This window comes from Eptesicus fuscus, chromosome 3, assembly GCF_027574615.1.
Source record: "Eptesicus fuscus isolate TK198812 chromosome 3, DD_ASM_mEF_20220401, whole genome shotgun sequence".
NCBI lineage: Eukaryota > Metazoa > Chordata > Mammalia > Chiroptera > Vespertilionidae > Eptesicus > Eptesicus fuscus.
Genome location: NC_072475.1, coordinates 103723725 through 103743162, shown reverse-complemented (window position 1 = coordinate 103743162; position 19438 = coordinate 103723725). Strand labels below are relative to the sequence as shown.

Genomic DNA, 19438 nt, shown 5'->3' with positions numbered 1-19438 from the left:
ATATTTTCTCAAAAAAGCTTTGTTAATGAATCTTTATAAAAGTATGCATTTCACCAAAAAGTTCTTCATATTATAAAGAATTAGTACTGGCTCCTCTCTTAGAAGGAAGATGTGCCTTTCTTCATTCAACTTTTCAAAGGCCTATCCACTTAACTAAGATATCTGACTGAGTTCAATCAACCCATCAAAGAAAGATAAAGCAGGGTAAGCAATTTGTCTTTATCAAAATAGCTCTAAATATAAAACAAACTTTAATATCACACATTTTTCCATCTAGAAGTTGTTTAAAGAGCATCTAGGCCAACTTACACACCTTTAAAATGTTGAAACTAAGGTCTAGGAAGAGTAAGTAAATTACAACAATGTCTTATAGTTCAAGACAAACTCAGCACAAAAATCCAGTTATAAACATCCATACTATCTGTAGTACATTAAATAGTGGCCCACCAAAATACTGTCTACCTGGAACCTCAGAATACAAACTTATTTGGAATAAGAGTTTTTGCAGATGTGATTTAGGTTAAGGATCTCAAGATGAGATCATCCTGGGTTAGGATAGGCCTAAATCCAATTGTGAGTATTCTTCTAAGAAACAGAAAATGAGCAAACACATAGACACACAGGGGAAAAGGCCATATAAAGGGGGAGACAGGGATTGGAGGTGTGCTGGCAGAAGATAAGAACACAGGAGCCAAAAGGAGATGATGGAAGCAAGGAAGGCTTCTCTCTCTTACAGCCACTAGAGGGAGCAGAGCTCTGCCATCACCGACCTACACTTAGGGTTTTGGCCTCTAGAACTATGGAAAGAATAATTTCCTACTGTTTTGAAGTTCACTCGGTTTGTTGTAATTTGCTACAGTTGTCCTAGCAAGTTATAACACCTTAAGACCTTCAACACTTTTCTACAACTTTGCTTATCTTGCAAGGTTATCTGACAAGAAACAAAAAGGTTTCCTCGTTATCATAATACTCTTCAGAAGAAAGTAATCTGTCTTTTTTAGCAATCAATCTAAAATTTACAATTATAAAATAACTCTACCTGCTTTTATCAAGAGAAAAAATGATAATATTTTAGTTTTAAATTAAGTTAGAAGAATAATTAAATTTGGCAGTACTGTATCCCAAAAAGTATCCCCCTGAGACTCTTGCATATTACAAAGTGATATAATTAAAAATAATATGAAATGTACATATAAATTCACTTTTAAAAATCATGATGCTTACTTTACTTATAGATCCACTCCACTATGCCACTAATGTGTACTTTAGATTCGAGTATCTAGGAACAGAAGAGAATCAAACCTATATCTGCCTCAATTGATGTGCAACTACTTTAAAGATTTTTTCCCCCCTAGGGAGCAAGAAAGGGAGAGAAATATCTATATGAGAGCAAAACATCAATTAGCTGCCTCCTGCATGCCCACTACCGAGGACTGAGCCTGAAACCCGGCATGTGCCCTGACCAGGAATTGAACCAGTAACTTTTCTGTGCATGGGAAAATGCCCAACTGACTGAGCTACACAAGCCAGGGTGGTGTGCAACTACTTTAAAAGCCCTTGTAGAGGGGAGAAAAAAGAACCCAAAGCAAAGGCATTCAGAATGTGGCATTCTGGAGCATGTCATAGCATTAACAGCTCGTTGTCTTCCATCCACTCTAACAAAACTGAAGTCGACCCATATACATACAAGGCTTCCAATCAAACTTGTGCTACTTCATTTTTAAATATGAAAAGATACCTAAAGATCACTATACATCCTTAGAAAGCTTCAACACAAAAGAAAGTAGCCAAAAAAAGACAAAGAAAAAGCAATTTCAGAAGAAAAGGTAAGTCAAGGAACAGAAGTGACTTGTAAAATTTAATTGTAGGGAGACAAAATGGTGGCAGAACAGGCAGGCCTGGTGGGCACCTAGTCCCAAGGCCAGGCTGGAAGTACCACTAAATTGGAGAACATTCACCTGGAATTTCCAACTGTGGTCCAGCCGAGGAGCTGACTTATAACAAGGAAGAACAGAAGGCACCTGGAGACTGGCAGGAAGGGCGAGGCTGTGAGAGGTGGGGAGCCTGGAAAGGAAGGAGCTGTGCCATGGGGAGAACTGATCTGGGAGCACAGGCAGGGCTCCACGCACCAGTGGTGGCAGCGGCATGAACCAACCTGTGGCACTATCCAGCCCATGGTGGCCTGGCCTGTGGCGGTGTGACCCACAGCGCCCATAGCATCCAAGCAGCTGTGAAAGGTAACAAGACTGCTGGCAGCCGCAGAGTCTAGACCTGGCAGACCAGAGTCAGTGGGGGAGAGAGCTGCAGTTTCGACTGCCCTTTTCTTTTCTTTTTTAAATCACATAAACTCAGAGCACAGGAGTTTTCACTTGCAACTACACACCCAGTGCAGAGTTGAGGTGCCTGAGGACAGGTGGGGGTGAAAAGCAGGGCAGAGAGACTTGGGAAAGCAGTAGCTGGGAGTCCTGCATTGGGTCATTCATATGCTTCCAAACCAAACCAAAACGGCCATTCTCCCTGGGAGGAAGGAGCTACCCAGAGGGCAGGTAAAGGAAAAAAAAACTGCCCCAGGTGACACAGCCTGCCACACCCTGCATTTTGAGCTTTACAAAGGAATAAAGGCAGAGGCCAGCTTAAGGGTCTGAACAGTCTCAAGGACCCTCAGTGAATGTACTGGAGGAGGGGCCATGCGCCCCACTATTCTAGGAATGAAACTGATAAAAACTTCAGGGTCCCAGCTGACCTCATTGGTCTCCATACAAGGATCTCTGTCTGGCCAACAGCAAAGTAATATTTTGGGCCACTCATGGAGGAGTAAGTCTGGGACAGAAAAAAACACCCATCGTATGCCCTGAAAGTGAAACACCAAGCACTGTCAGGAACAGACTCTTGAGTGATTAAGATTGACAGCTGGCTGACGGGCAAAGGTGGGCAGTAGTGGACGGAACATGGGGATTCAGAGGAAGAGTGCTGAATCAGCCCTGGGCTCCAGGTAGCTAACAAACCTTCTCTAGAGGACAGATTGGCCCCTTCTGCTTGCAGATAAGGCCTGTGGAGACAGACACAAGTGGTGGACTGGTGGATTGCTTGGAGCTTCAAGCAGGGTGCTAAAAGCCAAAAGACAGTGCCTGACAGTGGTTAGCACCCAAGTATCTAACAGAAAGCCCAGAATTGGCAGACAGAAGAGTGGGGTCCTAAGCCAGCTCCCATAGGATATTAAAACTCGACTTAAACGAATGACACTTCACTTTTTTTTTTTTTGCACATTTCTTCCTCTCTTCATTTTTTCCCTCCCATTTTTCTTCTCCTTTCTTCTTTTCAGTTTTTATCTTTCTTTCCCCCACTTTTTAAAATTGATCTTTTTTATCTATCTGCTTTATTGATGTGTTAGTATCCTATTCTCTGTTGTTTTGTTCATATATCTAATTTTCCTCTTCCCTGCACCTATTCAATTTCCCTTTCTCTTTCCTTTTTCTTCTACTGCTCAATTTTTTAATTTTTTTCCTCTCTTCACTTTCTCATTTCTTCTTCTAATTTCTTAACCCTTTGTACTCGCTTGCTTTTTTCTCGATTCCTTTATTCTAATGCTAACCATGTTGAGTCACACTCGACATCCGAGTGCAAAAGGTTAACTTGTTTCACTTCCTAAATTTAGGCCTACTTGCACTCTCCTGTATTCTCCTTTGCAAATATCTTTTTATTGTCTTCTCATTTTTTCTCTACTGCTTTTTCTAAACCATGGTCCTTCCCCTATTCCTCTAATTCGTTATTCTTATTTTCTTTATTTAAGCTCTGCATCTACAGATTCTGTCCCCCACCCACATTTCTGGATGCTTTTTGTTTGTGCTTTTTAAATTGTTTGTTTTGTTATGCTTTCTCCACAAATTCTTCCTCCCTCCCTCCCTCCCTCCCTCCCTTCCTTCCTTCCTCCTTTTTTTCTTTCCATCATTCTCTTTTCTAATTCTCTTTTCTCTGGTGGTCATTGTTGGGGCTATAGGGGTCTTGTATACATTCTTTTTCTGTTCCTTTTGTGTCATGTCTTGTCCTGTAGTATTTTGTGCTGTTCAGTCAGCACCTCCACATTGGCTGGCATGACATGGTTGGGAGTGAGCCACATAATCAGATACCCTTAGATGACACTCCATCTAGGAATGGGACAATAACATTCAAGACCCAAATATTTCAAGTAGGGGGGCTTCTAGAACACCCGGCCCAGGAGACCTGAGAGACTGTACCACTTGGTCCCACAAAACATCTACTACATAAGACCAACACAAAAAATCTGGGTGGCACAGCAGTTTGATCTATATATACAAACAAATACAAAGGAACAGCAAAAATGGGGAGACAAAGAACCCCCCAAATGAAAGAAAAGGAGAAATCACCAGAAAAGGAACTAAATGAAATGGAGGCAAGAAATTTGTCATATAAAGAATTCAGAGTAATGGTTATAAGGAAGCTCAAACATCTGAATAAGAATTACAAGCAACTCAATGAGAATTATAAGGACCCGAATGAGAAATACACCACGAGTAAGAATCCAGAGAAAATGAAGAATGACATAGCTGCAATAAAGAACACCAGGGAAGGTTTCAACGTAGACTAGAGGAAGCTGAGGACCAAATCAGCGAGTTAAAAGACAAGGCAGAAAACACCCAAGCAGAGCAGCAATTGGAAAAAAAAAATTATAAAAAACAGGAGAAGAGTTTAAGGGAGCTTTGGGACAACAAGAAATGAAAAAACAATCACATAACAGGGGTGCCAGAAGGAAAGGAAGCTGAGCAAGGAACAGAAAACCTGTTTGAAGAAATTATGACAGAACACTTCCCTGACTTTGGGAAGAAAAAAGTCACACAAGTCCAGGAAGCACGGAGGATCCCAATCAAGATGAACTAAAAAAGACCTACACAAAGACACATCATAATTAAATTGCCAAATGTAAAATACAAAGAAAGAATCTTAAAGGCTGCAAGACAGAGACAGAAAGTTATTTACGAGGGATTTCCCATTAGACTATCCCAGACATCTGAACAGAAACACATCAGGCCAGAAGGAAATGGCATGAAGTATACAAAGTGATGAAAATCAAGGGACTAAATCCAAGAATACTTTACCCAGCAAGGCTATCATTCAAAATTGAAGGTGAACTCAGGAGCTTTATTGACAAAAAAAGGCTTAAAGGAGTTTAAAACCACCAAACCAGCAATGCAAGAAATGCTAAAGGGACTGTTGTAAAAAAGAATAGAAAGGGAAGAAGGAACCCAAGCATAAATTGTTCCACTACGGCAACCAACAAACACCTATCCTATCTAATAATAGAGTAATATGCAAATTAACAATCACTCTGCGACAAAAATGGTGGCGCCCAGTCCCCTCAGCCCCACTGCTGGAGTGTCCGGCCTGTCCACAGGAGCAACGAGGCTGGATCTGTCTCCGGAGGGAGCGGATCCAGCCTCCCCGCTCCACCGCTGCTGCAGTGTCTGGGCCCATCAGCCCCACCGGGGTTGGGGGGTACCAAGCAGCGAGGCTTGATCCGCCCCCAGACACAGCACACAGAGCCCGGACAGCAGAGCTTAGGGGCTTCCTTAGTGCGGCGGCAGCAGGGAAGCCCCAGGCCAAGCAAACAGAGTCCAGACAGCAGGGCATGGGGGCTTCCTTAGCGCAGCGACAGTGGGGAAGCCACAGGCCCAGCAGATAGAGTCTAGACAGCAGGACTTTGGATCTTCCTTAGTGCTCCAGTGGTGGGGAAGTACCCAGACATGGCAGACAGAGCCCAGACAGCAGGGCTTAGGGGCTTCCTTAGCAATGTGGCGGCGGGAACACCCCCAGGCCCCGCAGATAGAGCCAGGACAACAGGGCATGGGGGCTTCTTTAGTGCGTCGGTGTTGGCGAAGCCCCCAGGCCTGGCAGACAGAGCACACTGCAGGGCATTGGAGCTTCCTTCACATGGCGCATGGGGAGGCCGGCAGAGAGCGGAGAGCAGGGCATGGGGGCTTCATCTCCATGGCTGCAGGGAAACCTCCAGGCCCTGCAGAGAGCAGAGAACCACGGGGAGTGGGCCTAAGCCATCAGTAGGACATCCCCTGAGAGCTCCTGGATTGTAGAGGGTGCAGGTTGGGCTGAGGGACCCCTGTGCACGAATTTCGTGCACTGGGCCTCTAGTTAATAATAATCCTACCTAATAAAAGGGTAATATGCAAATTGACCACACCTGCGCTATGCCTAAGCCACGCCCACCAGCCAATCAGGGCGAGTATGCAAATAAACCCAACCAAGATGGCTATAGCCACAGAGAGCAAGGTTTCCCAGGCAACGGAGGAAGCCAAGCTTTCCGCCTGCCCTTGCTGGCCTAAGCCTCCACTCAAGCTACAAAATTTCAATTACAGAAGGTAAACAAATCTTAACAGAAATGGCAGCAGCCACGGATCTGGAGAGAGCAGGCCAGGGTTGCCCCCGGCAAAAGCAAAGCTTTCTGCACACCCTGGCCAGGCCCAGACCTCCGCTTAAGGCTACAAATTTTCAATTATAGAAGGTGAATTAACCCCAACAGAAATGGCTGCCAGCCACAGAGCGAGCAGGAGGCTTGTCTCCGCTCCAGGATACAAAGTTTCAATTGTAGAAGGTAAATAAATTTCAGATACCAGGGCCTCCTCTTGGGTCGCCAGGGGGCATGGCAGCCTGCAAACCACCACAGGCCCCTTGCTCAGGCCACCCCACACTCCAAGGAAACTCCCATCCTGATACGGGACACCCTTCAGGGCAAACCAGCTGGCCCCCATCCCTGCACCAGGCCTCTATCCTATCTAATAAAAGAGTAATATGCAGATTGACCATCACTCCAACACACAATATGGCTGCCCCAATGTGGTCAAAGATCCTGCCCCCATGTGGACACAAGATGGTCACAAGATGGCCAGCAGGGGAGGGCAGTTGGGAGGCACCAGGCCTGCAAGGGAGGGCAGTTGAGGAGGACCCAGGCCTGCAAGGGAGAGCAGTTGGAGGCACTCAACCCTGCAGGGGATGGCAGTTAGGGGTGACAAGGCCAGCATAGGAGGGAAGATGGGGGCAAACAGGCTGGCAGGGGAGCAGTTAGACATCAATCAGGCTGGCATGGGAGTGGTTATGGGGTGATCAGGCTGGCAGGCAGAAGCAGTTAGGGGCAATCAGGAAGGCAGGCAGGCGAGCAGTTGGGAGCCAGCAGTCCTGGATTGTGAGCGGGATGTCCACTGGGAAAGGGCCTAAACGGGCAGTCGAACATCCCTCGAGGGGTCCCAGATTGGAGAGGGTACAGGCTGGGCTGAGGGACACCCCCCTCTCCGTGCACAAATTTCGTGCAACAGGCTTCTGTCATAAACATAAATGGCTTAAATGTTCCAATCAAAAGACATATGGTAGCTGAATGGATAAGAAAACATAACACATATATATGCTGTCTACAAGAGACCAACCTCAGAACAAGGGACTCACACAGACTGAAAGTGAAGGGATGGGAAAAAAAAGTTTTCATCCCGGAAACCGACCACTGTCTCACTAATAGAAAAGATGTAAAAGGCTGGTCAACCTTGAAGCTCTGACAGGTCAGAGCCAACCACTCTGTATCTAATTGAGACAATGGTAACTGAGGCAACTTCCCCATCTTGTAATCATGTAAATCCTTACTAATATGATAATCCACTTATTACCTGCCTAAGGGCTATGAGTGTATCCCAAACCTGCTTAAGGGTAATGGGTGACTATCCCATAGTCTCAATAAAAGGCATAGCAAGGCCAGAGCCTAGGGTAGTCCTCCCACTAGAGGTGGGCTCCCGCCTGGCCCCCCATATCGCCAAATTAATACTTTTCTAGTCTCTTTTCATTTGTGTTCGGCCTTCTCCAGAACCCGAACCCTGAACTGGATCCCTGAACCACGCGGGACGTGAAAGGGGCTCCCACATTTTCAGGCAAATAGAAATGAAAAAAAAAAAAAGAAAAGCTTGGGTGGCAATACTTATATCTGACAAAATAGACTTCAAAGTGAAGGCCATAACAAGAGATAAGGAAGACCACTACATAAAACTAAAGGGGTCCATACAACAAGAGGCTATAACTAGGGTAAAACATAAAAAGACTTCGGGAGGTTATCAAGGGAGAGACTGACAGCAATACAATCACAGTAGGAGACATTAATACCTCACTGACATCAATAGATAAATCTTCTAGACAAAAAAAAAAAAAAAATCAACAAGGTAACAGCAATCTTAAATGGCTCACTAAATCAGAAGGAACTAATTGACATCTTCAGTACATTCCACCTCAAAGCTAGGAAATATGCATTCTTCACAAGTGCACATGGGACATTTTCAAATATAGACAACATGTTAGGACACAAGCTAAGCGTCTACAAATTCAAGAAGACTGAAATAATATCAAGCATCTTCTCAGACTACAATGGCATGAAATTAGAAATCAGCTACAATAAAAACACTCAAAAACAATCAAACACATGGAGGCTAAATAGCATGCTATTAAACAATGAATGGGTTAACAAAAAGATCAAAGAAGAAAGAAAAAAACATCCTGAAGGTTGGGAAGGTAATGGGGGGGATGAGGACAAATATGTAATAACTTAATCAATAAAGAAATTAAAATGCAAAACAAACAAACAAACAAACAAAAACATCCTGGAAACAAATGACAATGAAAACACAACAATCCGAAATCTATGGGACTCAGTGAAAGCAGTCCTGTTCATAGCACTATAGGCCTAACTCAAAAAACAAGAAAAACTAGTAATAAGTTATCTAACACTACAACCTAGAGAATTATAAAGAGAACTATAAGAAAAGCCCAGAGTAAGTAGAAGAAAGGAAATAATAAAGATTAGAGCGGAAATAAATGACACAGAGACCAAAAATACAATACAAAGGATCAATGAAACAAAGAGCTGGTTCTTGAAAAGGATAAACAAGACTGATGAACCACTAGCCAGACTCACCAGGAAACAAAGAGAGAGGACACCCCCCAAAAAAAGTCAGAGCCCTGGCCGGTTTGGCTCAGTGGATAGAGTGTCAACCTGCAGACTGAAGAGTCAAGGGTTCAATTCCAGTCAAGGGCACATGCCCAGGTTGCAGGCTCAATCCCCAGTTGGGGGCGTGCAGGAGGCAACCCATCAATGGTTCTCTCCCATTGATGTTTCTATCTCTTCCTCCCTCTCCCTTCCTCTCTGACCCCACAGAAATACAAAGGATCATAAAAAAATATTACGAACGACTTTATTCAAACAAATGGGACACCCTAGACCAAATGGACATATTCCTAAGTAAATACAACCTTCCAAAACTCAATCAGGAAGAATCAGAAAACTTGAATAGGCCGATAACTACTGATAAAATTGAAGCAGTAATAAAAAAAAACAAAACTCCCAGCAATCAAAAGCCTTGATTTGGATGGTTTCACAGGGTAGTTTTACCAAATATTCAAAGAAGAACTAACACTTATTCTCCTTAAACTATTCAAAAATATCCAAGAGGAGAGAATACTTCCAAGTTCTTTCTATGAGGCTAGAATTACCCTAATTCCAAAAACAGATAAAGACACTACAAAGAAAGAGAACTATAGGCCAATATCCCTGATGAACATAGATCCTAAAATCCTCAAAATTTTAGCAAACTGCAGCGAGCAATATAGTAAAATGATCATAAATGATCAATTGGGATTTATTCCGAGGATGCAAGGCTGGTACAATATTCGCAAATCAATAAATGTGACACAGCATATAAACAGATTGCAAGACAAAAATCAAATGATCATTTCAATTGATGCAGAAAAAGCATTAGCCAAAAATCCAACACCCTTTTTTCTATAAAAACTCACAGAAAGTGGGAAGAGAGGAAGCATACCGCAACATAATAAAAAATATATATGATAAACTGACAGCCAATATCATACTCTATGGACAAAAACTAAAACCATTTCCCAGATGAACATGAACAAGACACGGATGCCTGTAGAGGGCCCCCTAGGAAGACACAGGGACATTCTTCAAATTGTTGTTAACTGAGCCCGAGGCATTGGCAGAGTCTTGTCTCGGTTACACGCCCCCCAAGAATGCGGGGGTGTTATCAGTTCCTAACTTACCTTTGTCCAGGTACCGGGAGAGGGGCTTTGAGATGTAAATCAAGTCTAGCACCGGGAAAGAGGGAATGAATAGGACCTGGGCCCTCCCAAGCTCCTTTGATCCTAAGTTTTCCGGTGAAACCCCCTTGTATATTGGAAAATAAATAAATGTGCTGCGTGGCTCAGGGCAGTCGTCTGTCTCTCCAGCAGAAGAGGTCAGCGACCCACCCGGGACCCAGCTTGAATCTATTTCTGTGTCGACTTTCTTTATTTCATTGTTTCTCAATCCCCGGCCGCCTCTACCAAGAACCCATTTCATCTCTCTCCGTGCTGGCCACGGGAAAGGGAGATCCCCGCCGCATCAGGCCCCAGCGTTGATGCCCTCTTTCACCACTCTTGTTCAATATAGTACTGGAAGACCTAGCCATAGTGATAAGACAAGGAAAAAAACATAAAAGGCATCCAAATTGGAAAGGAGAAAGTAAAATTCTCATTATTTCTAGATAACATCATACTGTATATAGAAAACTCTAAAGTCTCCATCAATAAACTACTAGATTTAATAAATGAATTTGGCAATGTAGCAGGATACAAAATCAATACCCAAAAATAGAAGGCTTTCTTATATACCAATAATAAATTCTGAGAAAGAGAAACTAAACAAATAATCCCATTATAATTGCAACAAAAAAATAAGATACTTAGGAATAAACTTAACCAAAGATGCAAAAGACCTGTACTCGGAAAACTACAGGATGTTAAAAAAGAGATAGAAGAAGATATAAACAAGTGGAAGAATATACCATGTTCATGACTGATAGAATCAACATCATTAAAATGTCCATACTACCCAATGCAATCTACAGATTCAATGCAATCCCTATTAAAATACCAATAGCATATTTCACATATCTAGAACAAATACTCCAAAAATTTATATGAACTAAAAAAAGAGCTCAAATAGCTGCAGCAATCTTGAGAAAGAAGAACAAAGTTGGACGGAACACAATACCAGATATCAAGCTATATTACAACGCCACTGTTCTCAAAATTGCCTGCTACTGGCACAAGAATAGACATATAAACCAACTAGAGGCCCAGTGCACCCAGCTCCCCTACACGCTTTCGCTTTCGATCACAGGGGAGCTGGGTGCCTGTCCGCTGGTGCACCAGGCCTTTCAGAAGCCTCCGGCGCAGCGGAGGCTTCTGAAAGGCCTGGTGCTAGAGCGGACAGGCACCCAGCTCCCCTGCTTTTGATGGTCTGCGGTGGGACGTGAGCTCGCTGCCCCAGAGGCCCCTTCTGTGCTGCAGCACAGCCATGGTGCAGATGCTGAGCTGGCGACGCGAGCTCAGCGTCCCGCCGGCCCAATTGGCCACCCTGGCCACCCCGAATCCCACCACCCCAGCGCCTCCTGGCCAATCGTGGGCATAGCGAAGGTACGGTCAATTTGCGTATTTGTCTGTTATTAGGTAGGATGGAACAAAACAGAGAACCCAGCATGAAAGGGCAAAGACTCCATTTTTGTGCAAAGCCTTTCATCCTGTCCCCAGAATAACCTCCCTTCCGGGAAAGACCGCGGGAAAGCAGTTGGGCCCAAATTAGGCTATACCGTAGCATGCTCCTTTCCCCATCAGGAAGTAGCAAGGCATAGCTCAGACCCAGGAATGGGTTAATCATTCCCTGTCCTTTGCGCGTGTGCCGTAAGGACCTGCTATAAGTCCCTGCCGAAAAACCCTGAAATAAAAGCCTGACCTGAAGCTGACCAATCGAGGTCAGCCAACTAAGGAGCCCACCTCTTCCCCTGCCCCAGGTCCCCATAAGACCTTTGTCTTGATGAAGCTCTCTCTCTCTCCCCACCTCGCCGCTGCGCCGGTGTGTGTGCGCGTGTGGGAATGAGCTCAAGCTAGCTTGATTAAAGGCTCTTTGCTTCTGCATCGGACTCGGCTCCCTGGTGGTCTTTGGGGATCACAAAATCTGGGCATAACACAGAAATCGACCCAAACCACTCTGCTCAATTAATATTTGATAAAGGAGGCAAGAGCATACATTGGAGCAGAGACAGTCTCTTCAACAAATGGTGTTGGGAAAATTGGACAGATACATGCAAAAAAAATGAAACTAGACTACCATTTTACACCAAACACAAAAATAAACTCAAAATGGATAAAAGACTTTAATGTAAGATGTGAAACTATAAAAGTCAGAAGAAACCATCCGACTTTTCAGACATCTCTCATTACAATATGTTTACTGACACATCTACTGGGACAATGGAAACTAAGGAGAAAATAAACAAATGGGACTACATTAAAATAAAAAGCTTCTGCACAGCAAAAGAAATCATCAACAAAACAACAAGAAAGCCCACTGCCTGGGAGAACATATTTGCCAATGTTATACCTAATAAGGGGTTAATCTCCAAAATTTACAGGGAATGCGTACAATTTAACAAAAGGAAGACAAACAATACAAATAAAAAATGGGTCAAGAACCCAAATAGAAGCTTCTCCAAAATAGACATACAGCTGGCCAAGAGACATATGAAAAAATGTTCAGTCAGTGATCATCAGAGAGATGCAAATTAAAACGACAATGAAGTACCACTTCACACCTGTCAGAATGGCTGTCGTCAACAAATCAACAAAGGAAAAGTGTTGGCCAGGTTATGGAGAAAAGGGAACCCTGGTACACTGCTGGTAGGAATGCAGACTGGTGCAGCCACTATGGAAAACAGTATGGAGTTTCCTCAAAAAATTAAAAATTGAGCTCCCATTTGGCCCAGTGTTCCCACTTCTAGGAATGTAACAAGACACACACCAGAAAGAATATATGCACCCCTATGTTCATTTACACCCTTAGCACAATAGCTAAGATTTGGAAATAGCCTAAGTGCGCATCAGCAGATGAGTGGATTAAAAACTGTGGTACATTTACATAATGGAACACTATACAACTTAAAAAAGAAAGAACTATTACCACTTGCAATAGCATAGATGGACCTGGAGAGTATTATGGTAAGTGAAATAAGCAAGCCAGAGAAAGATAAATATCACATGATCTCACTCATATGTGGAATCTAATGAACAAAATAAACTGATGAACAAAAATAGACCCAGAGATATCAAAGCATGAACAGACTGTTGAACCTCAGAAGGAAGGCAGGGGAGGGTCAGTGGGAAGAGATCAAACAATGAACTTATATGCATAGCCAATGGACACAGACAATGGGGTGGTGAGGGCCTGAGGGGGGGCTGGAAGTGGTAAATGGGGAGAAAAACTATAAAGATTTAAAAAATACATCAAAAATTTAAAAAATAAAACTTGACTGAATCCTCTGTAGCCACCAGAAAATAGAGTACACATACTAAATTAGAAAATAGTGCTACAAAAAGTAAAAAACACAGACTTATGATACTGTTTTAATAATCTGATTATTATTCAATAGGAAAGGAGTAGAGGGAAAACTGGATAATATTCACATGCCATTTATATAGCTTTGGTAAGTTAACACTCACCAAGTCTGTTCCCTGACTGATGAGGGAAGGGACTGGACAAAGGCAGTTTGGTTGCATGCTTATTAGTAATGTCTGAGTGACTTGGGAAGGTGCTTACATGTCATTCACACCTGGAAGCAAATAGACGTGGCCAGTGCAAGGGCAGGAAACCTGAATATTTAAACTTCTGAACAAAGGAGTGCACTTTCTTGGTTTTTGCTCTCTGGGCTCCTGCTTTTCCTGGTACCTGTGCTCCTGTGACTCCTGCTACAGGGGGCATTCGGGACCCACACAATGGGCTGATGTTCTGTAACTAGCCTAATGCTAACTAAGCTCAGCTGCAACATGAAACAGATAATCTGGACACTGGCTTTGCTTTTGACTTTACTGGAATCCCAGCTGCCCCTCTTTCAGGACTGGGTTAACGGACATGGGACTTGACAACCGTAAGAATGTAACTCTACACAAATAAAGCCTTTTACTGTATCTCATTCTCCCGTGGGAGTTTCTGAAATTCTTATTTCAGTGGTACCCCAAGAACCCAACTCCCACTCCTATTTGGGAAATCTGGCCCAATAATTTCTCTGGTAACACTTAAAACCAGAAAGAGTGCCCTAAAATGGCAGTTTGGGATCACTTTTAGGAATATTATTTCTTTTGATGTATTTAAGAACTGTTGTAACAGATAAGACACTAACCTAACAGGCATTGGGACACTTAGAAATTTTAAAAAACAACAGACAAAAGCAAATACTGGTACTGTTAGCTTAGACCATCTAAATATTAATGAAAGAAAGGAGGAAAACTGGCTAAGTTTCATTAGGTCAGAAGCCACAGCTTCATGCACACTAGGCGACAGCAGCATTGCCCTGCCAAGGGGTTAACATCCCTCCGTCCTGTTTAGGGAAGAAAAACTGGCTGTCCAATCTCCCCAGGGTACAACCAGCCAGAGTACCAGGACTCCTCTGGGGGCAATTGCCCAGCAGAAGCTAAGATGGCCCAGGGAAAGGTCCTTCTACTATGAGGCATGAGCAGTAGGAGCTAAAATGGTGATGATTAGGGGGAGGAATCTAACCTGGGAAAAAGACCATTCTCCCATAGGCATGTAAGGGACCCCACGAATCTTACAACCAGGGGAGCAATGGGCAGTGGCTAATCCACTGAACCGGTCTCCAAGGCCCCCTTTTCTCTATGTAGCCCTTCCCTTTGGATATCCCCATCTCCCATTCCCTTTTCCTTAAATAAATTCAGTTTTCTTTCATCACCACCTGAGATGGCTATTTAGCCAGCCCTTGTACCACCCACTTTAACCTTTCAAATAGCACTACATAAAGATTAGAAGAAAAAAAAAGCAACATAACTAAGTTAATGTAGATCAGAAACCTTTCTGAGTAATTAAGGAAAACTATTACCTGCCAGCAAAACGATGCATCTCAAAAGCAGGCACACTGTACTGGCATTGGGTTATGATACATTTGTGAATATTTTCAATTACATGTTTTAGAGAATTTATACTTTTACCCATTGTTGTAACTTACCAATTTCAATCATAATATAAATGATACTTTGATTTATCTTAACACTTTCAAGATCATTATTACTTTTCTTAATTTAAAATAATTCCTCCAAATAAATGTTTTAAATGACTCCAGCTTATCCTATCTAATAAAAGAGTAATATGCAGATTGACCATTACTCCAACACACAAGATCGAGATAGCTGCCCCTATGTGGTCAAAGATCCTGCCCCCATGTGGACACAAGATGGCCACAACAAGATGGCCAGCAGGAGAGGGCAGTTGGGAGGGACCAGGCCTGCAAGGGAGGGCAGTTGGAGGCGATCAACCCTGCAGGGGAGGGCAGTTAGGGGTGACCAGGCCAGCAGAGGAGGGAAGTTGGAGGCAAACAGGCTGGCAGGGGAGCAATTAGACATCAATCAGGCTGGCATGTGAGTGGTTAGGGGATGATCAGGCTGGCAGGCAGAGCGGTTAGGGGAAATCAGGAAGGCAGGCAGGCGAGCAGTTGGGAGCCAGCAGTCCTGGATTGTCAGAGGGATGTCCAGTGGGATTGGGCCTAAACGGGCAGTCGGGGTCCCAGATTGGAGAGGGTGCAAGCTGGGCTGAGGGACACGCCCTCTCCGCCCCCGTGCACGAATTTCGTGCACTGGGCCTCTAGTTTTTAATAAAGATTAATAAGGTGGACGAAAGGGGCCACATGCTGACCTGACAAGCTCAGGGGAGCCCTGTATGGCAGTCTTGAGACCTAAAGTAACCACAAAGGATGGTCTGAAATTAAACTTGAACTAAACGCAGTTATGGTGGGCAGTTACATCCTAGGCTGGTAATTCAGTGACAAGGTCAACATTTACCTTAACTGGGCCTATCTGTCTTTTTGCATCTATGATAACATACTCTTGAAATGTCTGGGTAACTTGTAACTTCCCTTTTTCTGGAACCCCTGGGGTACAACCGAATGTGGTGGGACCAGGACAGATACCACAAATTCCTTCATTATCATGTTAATTGTTCCTGCACCCACCTAAGTATGTGTCCATCATTTTACTTTTTATCCAATCCCAGGGGTTTCCCACCGCTTTACTTTATCCCACCTCCTTAATCTACCACTAATGAATTTCATGTAACCCACCTATGTCCCTCCTTTGATTGCAATGTATAAATACAAATGTAACCTGCCATTCTCCGGAGCATTATCTCAATTCATTGAGGTTCAAATAAACTCACAAAAGTTCTTTACAGGTTTCAATGGTTTTTTTTATGTTAACATTACCAACATCTTCAATTATATGAATCTTTGAAAAAACTGCTGACTGAACAATCAGATTAAGTAAAATACAAATTGTTAATAAACAAGTAAGTACAATAAAAATACCTGCTGGGAGTCACTTGATTTGAAAGCATCCTTAAGAATTTCAACTGCTCTTGAGGGATCAACATATTTCCTTTTAGTTCCAACAAGAAGTGCAAATAGATATCTCAGTTCACACATAAAAGGCAAATTCCGATGCTCCTAATGGGATCAAAGAAAAAAAAAACTTTTAAATGAAGATTAACAAAATCTTTATTGGTATACAGATATTCATTAAAAACTAAACAAAAATTTAAATAATATAGATTAGGAAGGAGTCCAGCACTCCTATATCATAATTAAAGAAGAGTGTCATTTAGGACACTCAAAGAAGGAATCACGCACAAAACAGCTAAGTATCTAGGCTAATCTCACAATTTCAGCATAAATGCCACATATTCATAGCAAATCATGTCATTACCCAGCAAGAATACCCTCCTCATTCAAGTCTGTTTATTATAATCCTTTTCCATTCAGCAAGGCCCAGATGCTGCTGAGGACAGCAATATCATTACCATTCAATGGGTGTTAACTACATACCAGGCACTGTTTAAGAATTTTACCTCAATAAACCCATTTAAAGCAAAAATCCCTCTTCCTCCATAAAGCCTTCCCAGACCTCTCCAAGTCAATGGCCCCTTCAAACTCTATAGCTACTAAAATGAATGTCTTTCATTCAACAATAAATTACAAACTGCCACTGTCATGTGATGATCCTGACTAATATTAGTCTAATAATTCATCTAGATCCTAATGTATCATCCACCTAGTGCTCCTCTGAAATCTTACTTTTCTCAATAAGACTGTAAACTTCTCAAAGGTAAGAACTTCTGTATCTCTTCCACAATTTTTTGATACACAAAGCGCACATTTAATTCTTACCGGTTGATTAAACCAAAGAATAAAAACAACTCAATATTATCAATCATGAGCAATTTATTTTAAAATAAGAAGGAAAACTTTTAAAAAGAATGTAATTCACATAAGTTAGTGAAATACTTTATGGCAACAAAATTAGTTCTTATACAGTTAGCTCCTGCAGTAACAATTTTCCAAATGACTTATAATGTTGAGCATATTTTCATGTGCATATCTGCATATCTTATTTGGTGAAGTATATGTTCACATATTTTCCCAAAACAGTAAGAGGTTACTTGTATTATTAGTGACCTGTACAAGTTCTGTGTATATCCTAGATAAAATTCCTTTATGTGATACATGTTTTGCTAATACTTTCTTCCAGTTTGTGGCTTGCCTTTTCTTTTTGTATATATTTTTCAAAGATTACAAGTTTTAATCTTAATGCAGTCTAATTTGTCAATTTTAACAGATAAAACTTATTATGCTATTTAAACATTAGAAAAGTTTTCCAAGTTTGCAGAGTTGGAGTTCTTATCATCATAAAACTGTAGGTGTGAGTGTGTGTGTGTGTGTATGTGTATAATTGCTTTCACACTAATATAAACAAAAAAATATAGAAATAGCTGCTCCCAGAATGCATTAAAAAAGGAATTCCAAGAAATAGGTGTAAGGGAATAAAATTGATTCCAAATATTTGCCATTTGATCCAAAACTATAGAATAATCACAAAGAGCATTGTCTGACATAAAAATGCTAAGTTATGGAAAACATGGATTTTATTTAAGTATAAGAAATTCCTTATTGATGACAGACATTAAATGCAAAAGTTTTAAATCAGATAGAAAACTGATCCATGATTTTTCTGCGGTACTTCCTGTTCCCCTACAATGTCCTATATAAATAAGTTTTAAAAATATAAATACTACAAATTTTAATCCACAAAATAATTTTCATAAATATCCTCAATTTCCTGAGATCAATTTCTTCATTTATCACTATATGTAAAGTCAGTGCAGTGTTTTGAGACACTCCTTGCCAAGTCACAACGATAAACAACTTTTGAAAATTAAGTGGAATTCTGCTAAAAAGCATATTTAAGAAGTAAAATACTTTAATTTAATGAAATATTTTTCTCTCAGACAATTCCTATGGCTTTTTAAATTCAAGTGGCAAAACCATAAATGATATTAAAAGCAGCTACTGTATTTGGCTAAATTATGAAAATACCACCACATATAAAAACTATTCAAATATTGGTCTCTGTTTTTTTCAAACACATTTATCAAAGTATAACTGATATAAACTGCGCTGTATAGTATAAAGTGTACAATTTATTGAGCTTCAGTCATATATATATTCACGAAAGCATCACCACAATCAAGGTAACGTACCTACCCATCATCCCCCAAAGGTTCTTCATACCTCATTCCTCTTTCTCATCATCCCAGGCAAACATGGTCCCTTTTCTAGAAATTTATATAAATCAAATCATACACTATGTACTTGTTTTAGTCTGGTTTCTTGTAATAGGCACAATTATTTTGAGCTTCACTCATGACTGTATATTAATAATAATTCATTCCATTTTATTACTCAGTGGTCTTCCATTGTGTAGATATATCACATTTATTTATCCATTAACCTGTTCTAGCTGCTGTGGGTATTACTGCACATGTCTTTGTGTGAACATATGCTTTCATTTCTTTTGAGGAAAAACCCAGAGGGAAGGGCTAGATTGTGTAGGTGTTTTTAAGAAACAACCACACTGTTTTCCAAAGCGTTGCACTGTTTTCCATTCCCACCGGCAGTGTAATGACAGCTCCAGGCCCACCTTCTACAACACTCACATGTGCTGTATTTCTAACTTTAGTTCTTCTTGTGGGTATACAGAGCCTTTAGTTTCATTTTGCATTTTCCAAATGTTGAGCATTTTTTTCATGTGCATATCTACATATATTGTTTGATGAAGTATATGTTCAAATATTTTTCCCAGTACAGTAATAGGTTACTTTTATTATTGACTTGTGCAAGTTCTGCAGACATTCTAGATACAATTCCTTTTTGTGATACATGTTTTGCTATTAATTTCTTCCGGTCTGTGGCTTGCCTTTTCTTTTTGTATA

The 19438-nt window shown here is 41.6% G+C and overlaps 1 protein-coding gene across 5 annotated transcripts in view; it reads right to left on the bottom strand.

The window, feature by feature from the left end:
- Positions 1–19438, bottom strand: part of USP25 (ubiquitin specific peptidase 25) — a 194366-nt gene that overhangs the window by 86420 nt on the left and 88508 nt on the right. For all 5 annotated transcript variants that reach the window (XM_054714081.1, XM_054714077.1, XM_054714078.1 and 2 more), the window contains exon 7: positions 16479–16616. In XM_054714081.1, coding sequence (XP_054570056.1) covers positions 16479–16616 — 138 coding nt within the window. The remainder of the gene's footprint in view (positions 1–16478; positions 16617–19438) is intronic.